Source organism: Vombatus ursinus, unplaced genomic scaffold, assembly GCF_900497805.2.
Source record: "Vombatus ursinus unplaced genomic scaffold, bare-nosed wombat genome assembly UNPS02014830.1, whole genome shotgun sequence".
Lineage (NCBI taxonomy): Eukaryota > Metazoa > Chordata > Mammalia > Diprotodontia > Vombatidae > Vombatus > Vombatus ursinus.
Genome location: NW_020954608.1, coordinates 14,315,037 through 14,327,695, shown reverse-complemented (window position 1 = coordinate 14,327,695; position 12,659 = coordinate 14,315,037). Strand labels below are relative to the sequence as shown.

At 35.1% G+C, this 12,659-nt stretch overlaps 2 protein-coding genes across 3 annotated transcripts in view; one reads left to right on the top strand and one right to left on the bottom strand.

Moving 5' to 3' along the window:
* Positions 1 to 12,659, bottom strand: part of CCDC146 (coiled-coil domain containing 146) — a 191,458-nt gene that overhangs the window by 131,637 nt on the left and 47,162 nt on the right. The gene's annotated exons all lie outside the window — the stretch shown is intronic.
* On the top strand, positions 5,926 to 12,076 carry FGL2 (fibrinogen like 2). Its single transcript, XM_027838608.1, has 2 exons — positions 5,926 to 6,613; positions 10,812 to 12,076. Exons 1-2 carry the CDS (start codon positions 6,001 to 6,003, stop codon positions 11,525 to 11,527), a joined length of 1,329 nt encoding a protein of 442 aa, XP_027694409.1. The 5' UTR covers positions 5,926 to 6,000; the 3' UTR covers positions 11,528 to 12,076.

Below are 12,659 nucleotides of genomic sequence, written 5' to 3'. Positions count from 1 at the left end.
TCCCTGAATACCTTGCTGTTGTTCAGTCGTGTCTGACTCTTCTTGACCCCATTTGGGGTTTTCTTGGCAAAGATACTGGGCTGGTTTGCTTTTTCTTCTTCAGCTCATTTTACAAACGTGGAAACTGGGGCTAACAGGATTTAGTGATTTATCCAGGGTTACACAGCTAGTGTTTGTGGCCAGATTTGGACTCAGGAAGATGAGTCTTCCTGACTCCAGGCCCAGCCCTCTATCCACTATATGAGCTAGCTGCTCTTTGAATATCTTATTAAGTGAAGATGTGTGCCATAATTATAACATTTGACCTACAACATTTACTAGTTTTGGTATACACTGCATATTTTGGTTAGTGTTCTATGTAGTCAGAAAATATGGTTTAATTCTAAAGACTTTTGGCTCCTTTAGACTACTATCTACACAAGCCAACTGGAAATCTCAGGGTAGTTCAGACCAGAGAGGATTCTGTAATCTGGATCTGTACTCTGGTTATTCTGGAACCAAGCCATGCATCTAGCTGGATACAAGTGCATGGCTCTAGCCTATCAATTGTTATTTCAGTTTTCACCAGAATGAAATTTGTCAGGCTGCTTTTTCTTTTCTCCATGGACTACTTGAAATCACCAATGAAATCAAGTCTTTGTTTCAAGTTTTTCCATGGAAAGAATTACAATTAAAGTGGAAAGCAGGCTCAATATATTCAGAGATGAAAAACTTGAAAGCGTATTTTATCAGTTTTAAGAACCTACAACAGCAATTATTAAGATACTTATTGTTATAGATAGTTTAATAAATTGGTTTAAAATTAAAAATTAATATTATCTGATGAGCAAAGTACATTTTCATGCAATAAAAACTGTCAAAAGACTTCTAAATGTAATAAATAACAACTAAGCCTTTTAGGAAATGAGCATTCTCTCAAAGGATGCAATCTTCCCTTTTTGTAAATATTGTTCCATAAAGTCAGTTTCCTTATTTTCTTTTTTTTGGATTCCAGTAATGAAAATGAAATTTTATTTCAAGACCTTGATCCAAAGTATGTATAGATTTTCTGCTGTGAATATTTTCTAATATTGTATATGGAGAAAAAAAGACTTAAACAAGGTATAACTCCAAAGTTATAAAATAGGGTTTCATGTGTGCCTTGTGGAAAACAGGTTCATTACTTTATGGCCACAGCAGGTGGGTAGGGCTGTTAAATAATTTGTTTGGGTATTCAAGAGAACTTTAACAAGTGCTAATGCCAGACTGCTTTATTTTCAAGACGCCTATATTAGGTGAGTCAAACATACCACACGGGGCCAACAATAGTAGATGAAGGAAAACACACATACTGGGAATCATAGTAAATCAGGACTCAGGAACAAATATCGAGCAGGCAACAGGACATGTATGGACATGAGAGTAGGTGAGGAGTGAGTGATAAATGTCAGGAGTCAGCAGCACAGACTATGTGTCAGAGAACCAGAAAGTCATTCCACAAATAGGGGGTCAGGCACAAGAGTAGTCCCCAGTACAGGACAAGTAGCTCTATAGAATTGGTGACTCTACGGAGTTGAAAGGTCAAGTCAGCCACAAAGGGGAATGTGTATCATTGTACATGCACCTAGATCACTCAATCAGTTTTCTTTCCTTGTTTCTGGGCTCTTCCATGAGTCCCATGAGATAGCAGGAAATACCAGAAAAGATTATCTCTTATAGGTGGGAAAAGGTAAATTAGTCTTTGATACCTGACTAAGGTGGGCAGTGTAAGTAGCTGCTTCTGATGAGCAAATTCCCTTGGAAATTGTTTAAAATGTCAAGAAATTAAAAGAGTTCATGCCCAAAGGGCTATAAAACAGTGCATATCCTTTGATCTAGGATTACCACTATTAAGTCTGTATCCCAAAGAAATCATACAAATGGGAAAAGGACCCATATGTACAAAAACATTTATAGCAGCTCTTTCTGTGGTGGCAAAGAATTGGAAATTGAGAAGATGCCCATCAACTAGGGAATGGCTGAACAAGTTGTGGTATATGAATGTAATGGAATACTATTGTTCCATAAGAAATGATGAGCAGGCAAGATTTCAGAAAAACCTGGAAAGACTTGTGAACTGAGGTTGAGTGAAGTGAGCAGAATCAAGAGAACACTGTACACAGCAACAGCCACATTGTGTGATGACCAGCTTTGATAGACTTAGCTCCTCTCAGCAATGTAATGATCTAAGACAATCCCAAAAGACTCATGGTGGAAAATGCTATCCACATCCAGAGAAAGAACTTTCTGAATGCAAATCAAAGCATACTATTTTTTCTTTTTTGGGGTTTCCCCCTTTTGTTCTGCTTATTTATCAACATGACTAATGTGGAAATATGTTTAATACTATTATACATGTATAGCCTATATCAGGTTGCATGCTGTCTGTTGAAACCCAATTTTAAAACAGTCTGTTCTAAGAAAGACACAAACAAAATTAGGGTGTGTGTGTCCACATTTTAATTTCTCTCAAGCTGGCTTGACATGCATTACATAGGAGTTACAATCCAGAACTGGGCCCCCCCAAGGGGGCCAGTCCAGAACTGGCTCAATTTGGGATTTGGGGTACAGAGATATATATCTTTTCAACAGGGGCTGATATCAACCCACCATCAATCTAGACCACTCCCGGCCTTGGTCTATCTAGGCAGAAGAATCTGTCTCCACCTAGTCCTGAGTAGGATAAAATCAATTCAGGCATGGGTTGGGTTTGACCAGGATAAGAAGATTCAACCCAATCTCATTATTAGTAATGTCCTTCTGAAGAACTTTGGAGGGGCAGCTAGGTGGCTCAGTAGATACAGCACTGGACCTGAAGTTAGGAGGACCTGAGTTCAAATCCAGCCTCAGACCAAACACTTGACACTTACTAGCTGTGTGACCCTGGGCAAGTCACTTAATCCTAATTGCCTAAAAAAAAAAAAAAAACAACTTTGGAGCAGAAGGCATGGGGGTGGAGCTCTGAGTCTCTAAGATAGAAAAAAATCATTTTTCACATGTCTTAGGGAGAGAGGAGGAAAGAAATGGGGGAAATTTTCTAAAAGTGAATGTTGAAAACTAAAAAGAAATAAATTTAATAAAAATAAAATAAGACACAATTTAAAAAAACTTTCTCAAACCAGTTCTGCTTCCCAACTAACCCTTTCCTGTGATATTTTCCTACTCTCCCAGGCTAGAAATCTTGGAATCATCATTGCTCTTCCTTTCTTCTTCATTTCTTATATCCTACTTTCTAAGAAAAGAACTCTTAGAAATGTCTCAAAACCACCTTTTCTTCTTTGACCTACTGTCCTCTTCTTGGTCTTTGATCACTTCACACCCAGATTACAGGGATGGTTCTACCTGGCCTACCTGATCTTTCAATCTTCAATCTATTCAGTTGGCTGCTTCGAGATTAATCTTTCTCTAACACTGTTTTACCATCCCCTTCTCAGAAACTTTCAATGGCTCTCCATTTTTTTCATCAACAAGAAACAATATGCCCACTTTTCAAAGCTCCTCCATCATATGACTTTATACTACCATTCTAATTTTATTTCCCACTACTGTCCAGTATGAACCCTCTCTTCTAAGCAGATGAGTTTTCTCACTGTCTCATGAATTCTGCTCTCATGTCTTCATTAAATTTGTTTCCATAACTGGATGCTCAGTGAAGTGTTCGCCCTCTTTCTCTATTTCAGTCACTCAGTCAGTAAACGTTTATTAAATGCCTACTATGTGCCAGGTACCATGCTAAAGGCTAGGGAGACAAAGAAAGGCAAAGGCAAACTTTATCAATTTTAAGAACCTACACCAGAAATTATAAAGATATTTACCATTACAGAGTATTTTCAATAAATTGGTTTCATATTTTAATTTTATTTGATCAGTATAGCATATTGTCATGCAAAAAATCCTAATCTTACCCATACTTCAAAATACTCATTTTAATCTAATAATTTTATTTGTCTTATTTCCACAAAAGAAGTATAAGCTGCTTCAGAGAAGGTACCATGTTTTATTATTCTCATGTATCCCCAATGACACTAAATAGATATAAGTAGGTTTTCAATGAATATTTTTGATTGAACGAAAACAATATAATACAAAGTATGTTTTCATTCAATGGTATCTAATGAATGACAACTGGATGCTTGATAATATATTAGATAATATGTTTTTCTACATTTAAAGTTAGTGATTTTGTAGCATACAAAGTTGTTACATTGTCTTCTTTATTCATATATGTTTTAAAACTGTGATTTAAAACCACAGCTAATGAAATGCTGTACTCACAAAGACCTTAGTTACATATTATGAAATTCTCTATAATTGATTCCCTTTGGCTCATGTCTCCACCAACAGCTTTCTCTAGTAACATGAGACTTTGTCCATACGTAAAAGAACCTGGTGCTCCTATATGAGTGCTTATAACATTGGACACCAAGGAGACTTTATTTAACTCAGTAGCAAAGTAAAAGGACTAAAATCTGAGTCCACATGTACCCAAGATGATTTTTCTTCTCCATGCAACATGAGAAAAAGATTATTCACCATGCCTGGAATGCATTCTACCACCACCTCTGAATCTCTTTTTGCATCAAGTTTCCATTCAAGTATCACCTTCTACCTGAAATTTTACTTGATCCCCTCCCCAAGCTCATCATGTCCTCCTCCCCCAAAGTATCTTGTAGTTTTTGTATAAATTCCATATATGCATTTTTATGTACATTTGTTTCACCTAAAAGAATGTAAGCTCCTTGAGGTCAGGGGCTATTAAGTTTAAGAAGACTTGATAACTTATTGGAATGTAGAGAAGGAAAAAGAATAGGAGAGAATAAAAGACAATTCCAAGATTCTAAGGCTATTGACAGGTAAGTGTGGAAGAGCAGCTGGTTTTGGCAAAAGACTCAAGTTTTTTTGTTAGATTTCAAACAAAGTATTAGTATATTATTCCATAATGAGAATAGCGAGTAGAACTCAAAGTTATTCGGCATGACATAGAAGATAAAGATCTGGAAGTTCCAATACTACCTCAAACACTATCTATGCGATCCTGATCAAGTCACTCTTTCAGGCTTAGTTTCCTTATCTGCAAAATGGTGATAAAAATAATGACTACCTCACAGGGTTGTTGTGAGGAGCAGATGAAATAACACATGCAAATTGCTTTGTCAGATTTTTAGAGTATTATATGTGTGTGAACTATATATAAATATATATATATGATGTATGTTATATATATACAATACACATATATGCATATAAAATACATAAGACAGGTGTCTAAATGTGTAAATATAACATATAGTGTGGATATGTGTGGATATATATAGGACATATGCGCATGTGTGTGTAGGTGTGAGCTGTACTATTAAGGTTAACTTGCCTTTTTTTAATGGGTGAAATGAAAGTTGATTGTGCAGGTCATTAATTCTGGTGTTTAAAAAATTAGAACGTATTCAGAAGTTTTGCTCAAAATGCCAATACAAAAGAAAATGACAATGTACTTTTCTCAGAAGGAAAAAGGGGCTGTATCAATTCTCCTGATTTTCATGTTGTGTTTCAAGTCATCTAGTTTAATAACTTTTTTCATAAATTATTATTATTTCAAAAAATGCACTGAGGTGAAGCCTAATTCAATGATTGCTTCCAAACTATTTAAATCACTTCTTAAAGCCCAAGAATTTTATCTGATCTCACACTATCAAACATAAAAGTAAAGTGTATTCACTATTCATGAACAGCAAAGCAAGTGCAGTGTGAGTTCAGCTAAACACTTTAGCTGAGGACGAGTAATGATCATGCTGACAAATTATGCTTGGTGAGGACTACCTACTTTTCCTCTGCTGTTCATATTTCTGAAAGTTGTGATGCAAGCACTCCCACCCTTTTCTGAGAACACAAAAAGCCCTGACTCAGTCTGCTACCTCCCAGGCAGCTGTCTCTATTAAAGTTGCTCCAGTCTGCACACTTCCCTATTGAGTGAGTTCCTCTGCAAAGATGAAGTTCGTTTACTTTTACTTGCTGAGCTCAATTGTACCAGCTTTTCATAATGCTGGGGCAGTGGAAGATAAAGCAGAGGAAACAAAAGATGAAAATTTTGCTACTACTTGTCCTGTGAGGCTGGAAGCAACTGGACAATGTAAGGAAGGGGAAGAGTGCTCTTACCAGATGAACCTGCCTTCCCTGACCATCCAGCTACCCAGGTCATTTAGCATGATTGAACAGGTATTCAAAGAAGTTCAGAATCTCAAGGAAACTGTAAATAATCTGAAGAAATCTTGCCAAGAATGTAAACTGCAAGCTGATGATAACCAAGAAATGGGAAGACACGAACCACTGCAGCCTAACACAAAAGCTCCTGAAAAGGAGAATGACAACAGAATTAAGGAATTAGAGAGTGAAGTTAACAAACTGTTTTCCAACCTGAAGGATGCAAAAGATGAAATTAACTCACTTCATGGTCGCCTGGAGAATCTCAACCTGGTAAATATGAACAACATAGAAAATTATGTTGACAGCAAAGTGGCTAATCTGACATCTGTGGTGAACAGCTTGGATGGCCAATGTTCATCTAGGTGTTCAAACCAGTCGGGACAGAATGAAGCTTCTGGTACGTGAAATGTGTATTGTTATCATTTGTTTTTGCATACTAAGTGATCTGAAAGCAAATAACATTTTGAAAATAAAAACTAGAAGTGAAATTGTAAGAAGGGTAAATTACATAAGCCTTTTTATGTGTGTCTACAAAGTTAACATAGAAAAACCAATGTAATTTTGAGAATAAGAGCATAGCTCTAATTTGTTCATAAAACTATACTGAATTTTATTAGTTCCACTAGAGAGCACTTTCAATTTCACCTGTTTCAAGATCTGTACAGAATTCTCACTAACATATTATTGCTAATGTCATATAAAAGCAGATGAAAAATATCCACAGATACAGTGTGATTGCTTTATGAATGTTTTCTAATACATTTAATCAATCTGGTTAATCAAGATCTACTTGAAATCCAAATCAATATTTAAAGTTTTAACAAGTTAGAAACATTTCAAGGATTTTGAGTACCACTTATTAAACTCTCTAAGTAAGTAGAATCAAGAATCCATGAAAAATTTTCATTTTTTAGTTCAAAATTACATAACCACAAATATCAAGGGGAAAAGAGATTTTATGGGCGGAATAAAAACAACTATGTAGGTTCATATCTATGCTAGTTTTTCCACATTAACATTTCCTGATGGCGTATAATCCTTTTAAGTGGAGATTTTTGGCAAGCAGCTAATATTTTTACAATGAAAAATAAGACTCTTGGACTAACATGTGTTTTGATTCCTTTATCCATTCTCTATCTCTTTTTTGGGGGTCAGAACTATGGCATTTTAGAAGGAAGAAAATATTTTGCTAGAATCAACTTAGAGAAACACAACTGGAAGACTGCATTACACAAGAAAATTAACTTGAACTTGAACATTAATACTAAACTTTACCTTGTTATTTTGATGTCACGACTAAATTGCCTTTTAAATCACTTAGTAGAAGTCAAAATAGAAGTATATGGAATTCTATCAGGAAAACTACAGGATTAATCATTAAATACAATTCTATGAATTATCAAGCTTTGTGCAAATCCTCTAAGCAAGCCAAATAAAAGTTTAAAAAAAATTGCGCAGGAAAAATGGGTGTGAAGGGACATATGAGGTGGGAGCCTTTTAGCCACATCTACTATGCAGTCTTTTCTCATTAACTTTGTAGAGTAACTACTCATCACAAGGCCTTTATGATTATCCTGATTTTACAGGTGTGGAAAATAAGCTAGGTTTAAGATTTGCCCAAAGTTATTCTTAAAGTAGTTGTGAAATCAGTATTATTATTCAGGTTCTCTATTCATAGGTCACTTCTTTCCTCAGTTTTAACTTCTCAGAAAAAAGTAAAATTCCTGAACATTTAGAAAGAACATACTGGAGTCTTAAGTATACAAATACCAACACAATTCCACATGTTAGATGAAATTTTCCTAAAATAAGAATTATTTCCTACTTTAATAGCAAAAAAATGACTCCCTTTTACTTCATCAAATTTTTCTCTATCACAGTTATAAGCTAAATATATTTTATTACAAATGTATAGGAAAGTAATCTAATATACCTAAAGGATGCTAGCTCTAGGCTCTCTTTCTGCCCTGAAAAACTCTTAATGAAGTATTCTGGTTTTTTTCTACATTTAAGAAGAATTTTCTAAAGTGAACAGCCTCTCTATGTAAAAACAGTAGTTTAAATGAAATTAAGTTAAAGGTTGGTTACAACTTCGTGATTATGATGGTTTGATAAGCTATAACTTTAAATTTATACTTATCAATTATATCTATTATCTGAGTTGGTCCTATGTTTCAAGTTATAGTCTGAATCAGAAGAACTAGATGATTAAAGTGATTAACTTTCTCATTTAAGTTTAGTAAGCACAAGAGCTTTTAATTTTATAGAATAAAATACCTCTTTACCCCACCCCCCAAATACGTAGGTTACTCAGTGTTTGTTTTTAAACAGCATCACATATTTTAACATCTACATTTATAAAACAGATCATTTAAAGATTCATTTTCTAAAGTCATGTCCACATTAAAAAAAAAGATTTCCTTTAATAGAGTTACATTTTTCTTTGGCTTATATAACTACTTCCGAGCAGCCATGTCAGGACCCTTTAGGAAAGTTATCATCATTGCTGGTAACTGTAGCTGCCAGTAGTTGTGATACCAGAATCACTGGGATAAACACAGAACACCTTACACCCACACCCTAGCAGTCATATGCCTAACAGTAGACCTCCTGAAGTCGGTGACATTGGTTCCCAAAGGGATTCTGGTTTCACGCCTTAGTTCTGGGACTACTACAGATGATAGTTGTGTTAGCTCCTGAAAATTCTGATTATACTGGTAGCTGTAGTTCTACTGTGAGCCCAAAAGAGGTCCAGCAGACTAGATGCTCCTAGGGTTCAGGTGTGTCCAGGGAATGTTTTGGGGTCTTTGCCAAAGGCAGTCCCTGCATATTCCTTGGGGAAAGTTTCAGTAAGGGGATTCCTCAGAATGGGGTCTAAGGGCCATTAAGTCAGAAACACAGGAACCAGTAGGCTCATTCTTAAGCTGCTGTGTCAGAAGCTTGAGGGATATGTTTGGGTGCACATTCTATTGGAAATGACATTCTAACACATGGCATTACAAGGAGGTTCTAATCTATAACAATTTAGATTGTAACTGAATTACTACTAGAGGATTTCTATCTTTGAACATATATATATATATAGATAGATGTATATATATGATTAGAAATATGTAATTATATATGTATGTATATATATTATTTAGCATGAGCTCTAAAAGAACATCAATAGCATGCTTACATAATTGACAAAAACTTTATCCAATTTCTGAAGCCATCAAATCTCATAAAAATTAGCTGGTAGTGAATTTCTTTCACCAATTTCCAACATAATCCCATTAATACAGGAAATCAGGCTACTCTTGATTATGTTGTACAGAAAAGTTAAAGAATTTCACCCAAAGAACAGTTTTTTCTATAATCAGTCTCACTTATTGGTTAATTGTTTAATTATTATATACCTTTTATGTAACATAAGAATTTTATTCATTGTCCTATCAATATACGGTCAGGGCTTGAAATATTTCCAGCAGTGTTTAAAAAAAAAACAACAAACAAATAGGTTGACATTATCTGAACTCTTTAAATTTCTACTAAACAATCGAAGTCAATTTGCATGATCCTAGGCTACTAGGCAAGGCTGTCAGAGGATGAGACCATGAAGAGGAGAACTCATAAAGTATGGTACCCAGGGACTGATTAAAACCAGTGTGAATAAAGAAAATCCAATAAATGTGAAATCCCGGGGTCATCTAGACAATACTCCATGAGTAGTTTGTGTACTATTCATAGGGTAACTATACTTTTGCCCCCATTACTTAGTAAAATTGCACTTTATGATTCTCTGGGCACCATATCTCATGAGTTCTCCTCCTGGTGGTCTCATCCCCTGACAACCTTGCCTAGTAGCCTACGTGTAAAATTTCCCAGTAGTAAAATTTTCTAGTAGCCTAAGCATAAAATTTCCTAGTCTATGAATTCACCTGCTGCCCCTGATGATATCTGTCCTCAGTGATTACAAACTGGAGATCATCTGCAGCCATAGCAATGGGCCTGTGGGATGGAATTAGGTGCTCAACCATGTTTTGTTACAAGATTGGCAGCATACCTGAAATTAGAATTCTGGCTGTTGTATTTCTGACACCCCATCAGATTAAAGGAAAGCAGCCTGAAACTCTTTTATACAGATTTCAGCTCCATCAACCCTAGAAAAGCTGGGATCTTACAGTTTACAAGACTTCAGGTACATGTTAAAGAACCTAGAGTCATCAAAACCCAGAACTTAGTCACAAGTCCCATGGATGACTGAGTTATCTGTAAAATAAACTGGGGAAGGAAATCGCAAACTACTTCAGTATCTTTGCCAAGAAAACCCCAAAGAGGGTCACAAAAGTTGGACATGATTGAAACAACTGAACAACAACCACAACAATTAGAAAAGGGCTTTATTTTACAGAATTAGGATAAATGAATTTGAGTCAGTTTAACAGAGCAATATAGAAATTTCATTTTTTGCTACTACTCTTTAATTCCTATTTAGCTTTTATATCAAACTATATTCTTATACCTATAAATTATTTCTACCCATAATTCTTCATAAGCATAATTTGTACTTATCAATGAAATAAATGATCTTTTCTCTCCTGCCCCACCAGCAAATATTCAACAACATCTAATATACAAAGACTGTTGGGATTATTATGGGAAAGGCAGAAAGAGCAATGGAATCTACCAAGTTACACCTGATCCAAGAAATAAGAGCTTTGAAGTTTATTGTGACATGCAAACCATGGGTGGAGGATGGACAGTAATACAGAAGCGTCTAGATGGAAGTATTAACTTCAACAGAACGTGGAAGGACTACAAGAAAGGCTTTGGAAACCTTAGCAGGGAGTTCTGGTTAGGTAATGACAACATTCACCTTCTGACCAAGAGTAAGGAAATGGTCCTTAGAATTGATCTTGAAGATTTTAATGGTGTCAAGTTGTATGCTCTGTATGATCAGTTCTATGTGGCCAATGAATATCTCAAGTACCGTTTACATATTGGTAATTATAGTGGAACTGCTGGAAATGCTCTGCATTTCAACAAACATTATAACCACGACCTTAAATTTTTCACCACCCCAGACAAAGACCATGATAGGTATCCTTCTGGAAACTGTGGACTTTACTACAGTTCTGGTTGGTGGTTTGATGCATGTTTGTCTGCAAACTTAAATGGCAAATACTACCACCAAAAATACAAGGGTGTTTTTAATGGCATTTACTGGGGTACCTGGCCTGGCATGACTAATGGTGAACCAAATGGCTTTAAGCATTCTTTCAAGAGGGCAAAAATGATGATTAGACCAAAATTACTTGCACCATAAGTTACTACTCATTCTACCAGGTTTTCATCTAGTTATTTTCCTCAGCATTTTCCCTTCCTTCCCCTCTTTTCCCCTTCTCCTCACTTCCCTTCCCTTTTGCAATAAATGCCACCTATTTACAATTTGATATTTTCTCCCAGTTAATCTTAAAACAATCTTTCCATAACCAAAATATATATCTCAAGCTAATGAGTTTAAAGCAGACGTAATATTTTAAATAAGACAGAATGACAGTAATAACTTCTTGTGAAAGTCTTAAGTCTTTTTGTTGTTGCTATTATCCAAATGTACACTTACAAACGATGGTGTTTATATTTTAATTCAATTATGTTTATAATTCTATTAATCAAAAGAAATATTCCTTTTGTAGAGATAGTGCCATTTATTAGTTTTATTTCTGACAATTGCAACTCTTAATTTTTTCATCCAAATGACCTGTTTTAACACAAGTAAGCTATGCCTGGGTATAAGCTAGACACTTAGGGTGCACAAACTTTTTCAAGTCATAAGTTACACTGTTATAAAACTGAATAAACTGTGATTCTGCTATTCTTTTTGTTTCTCTCTGTGTCTAACACACATTTTGGAATTTTCTGACTTAAATAAGGCCTGACTCTATCTATTATATAACCTCAGATAAATAATTACTAAGCAGCCCTATGGACCATGCTTTTCTATACATTGTTATGAAAGAATATTCATACTGTTACATGAAAATATCTCAACATTTTTTAGAATTTATAAGCCACAAAAGCCACATTGGAAATAATATGACTTGACAACCACTGTTTAAAGACAATCTGTTCACTGTTCATAAACTTGACAGATGCTTGATACCAAAGACTGCTTTAATATATACAAAAAAAGTCTTTCCTCTGTTCACCACGCACAATGGTTTCTTATTTAAGGTTGCTCATTTGTGCCAGACTACTGGTAGAAGGTTTTTTAGTGGAGGGGAAATGAAGTATTTGTTTGCAAGTCAAAATACTTTGAAGGTCAATTTTCTTTCTTTGTGACATTATAATAAAATGTTTTTCCACATAGAAAATTAAGTTTCCTAAAATTGTTCCTAATATATTTACCATAGATAGTTCAAAGTTGGATTTACTAATTTTAACCTAAATATTATTTG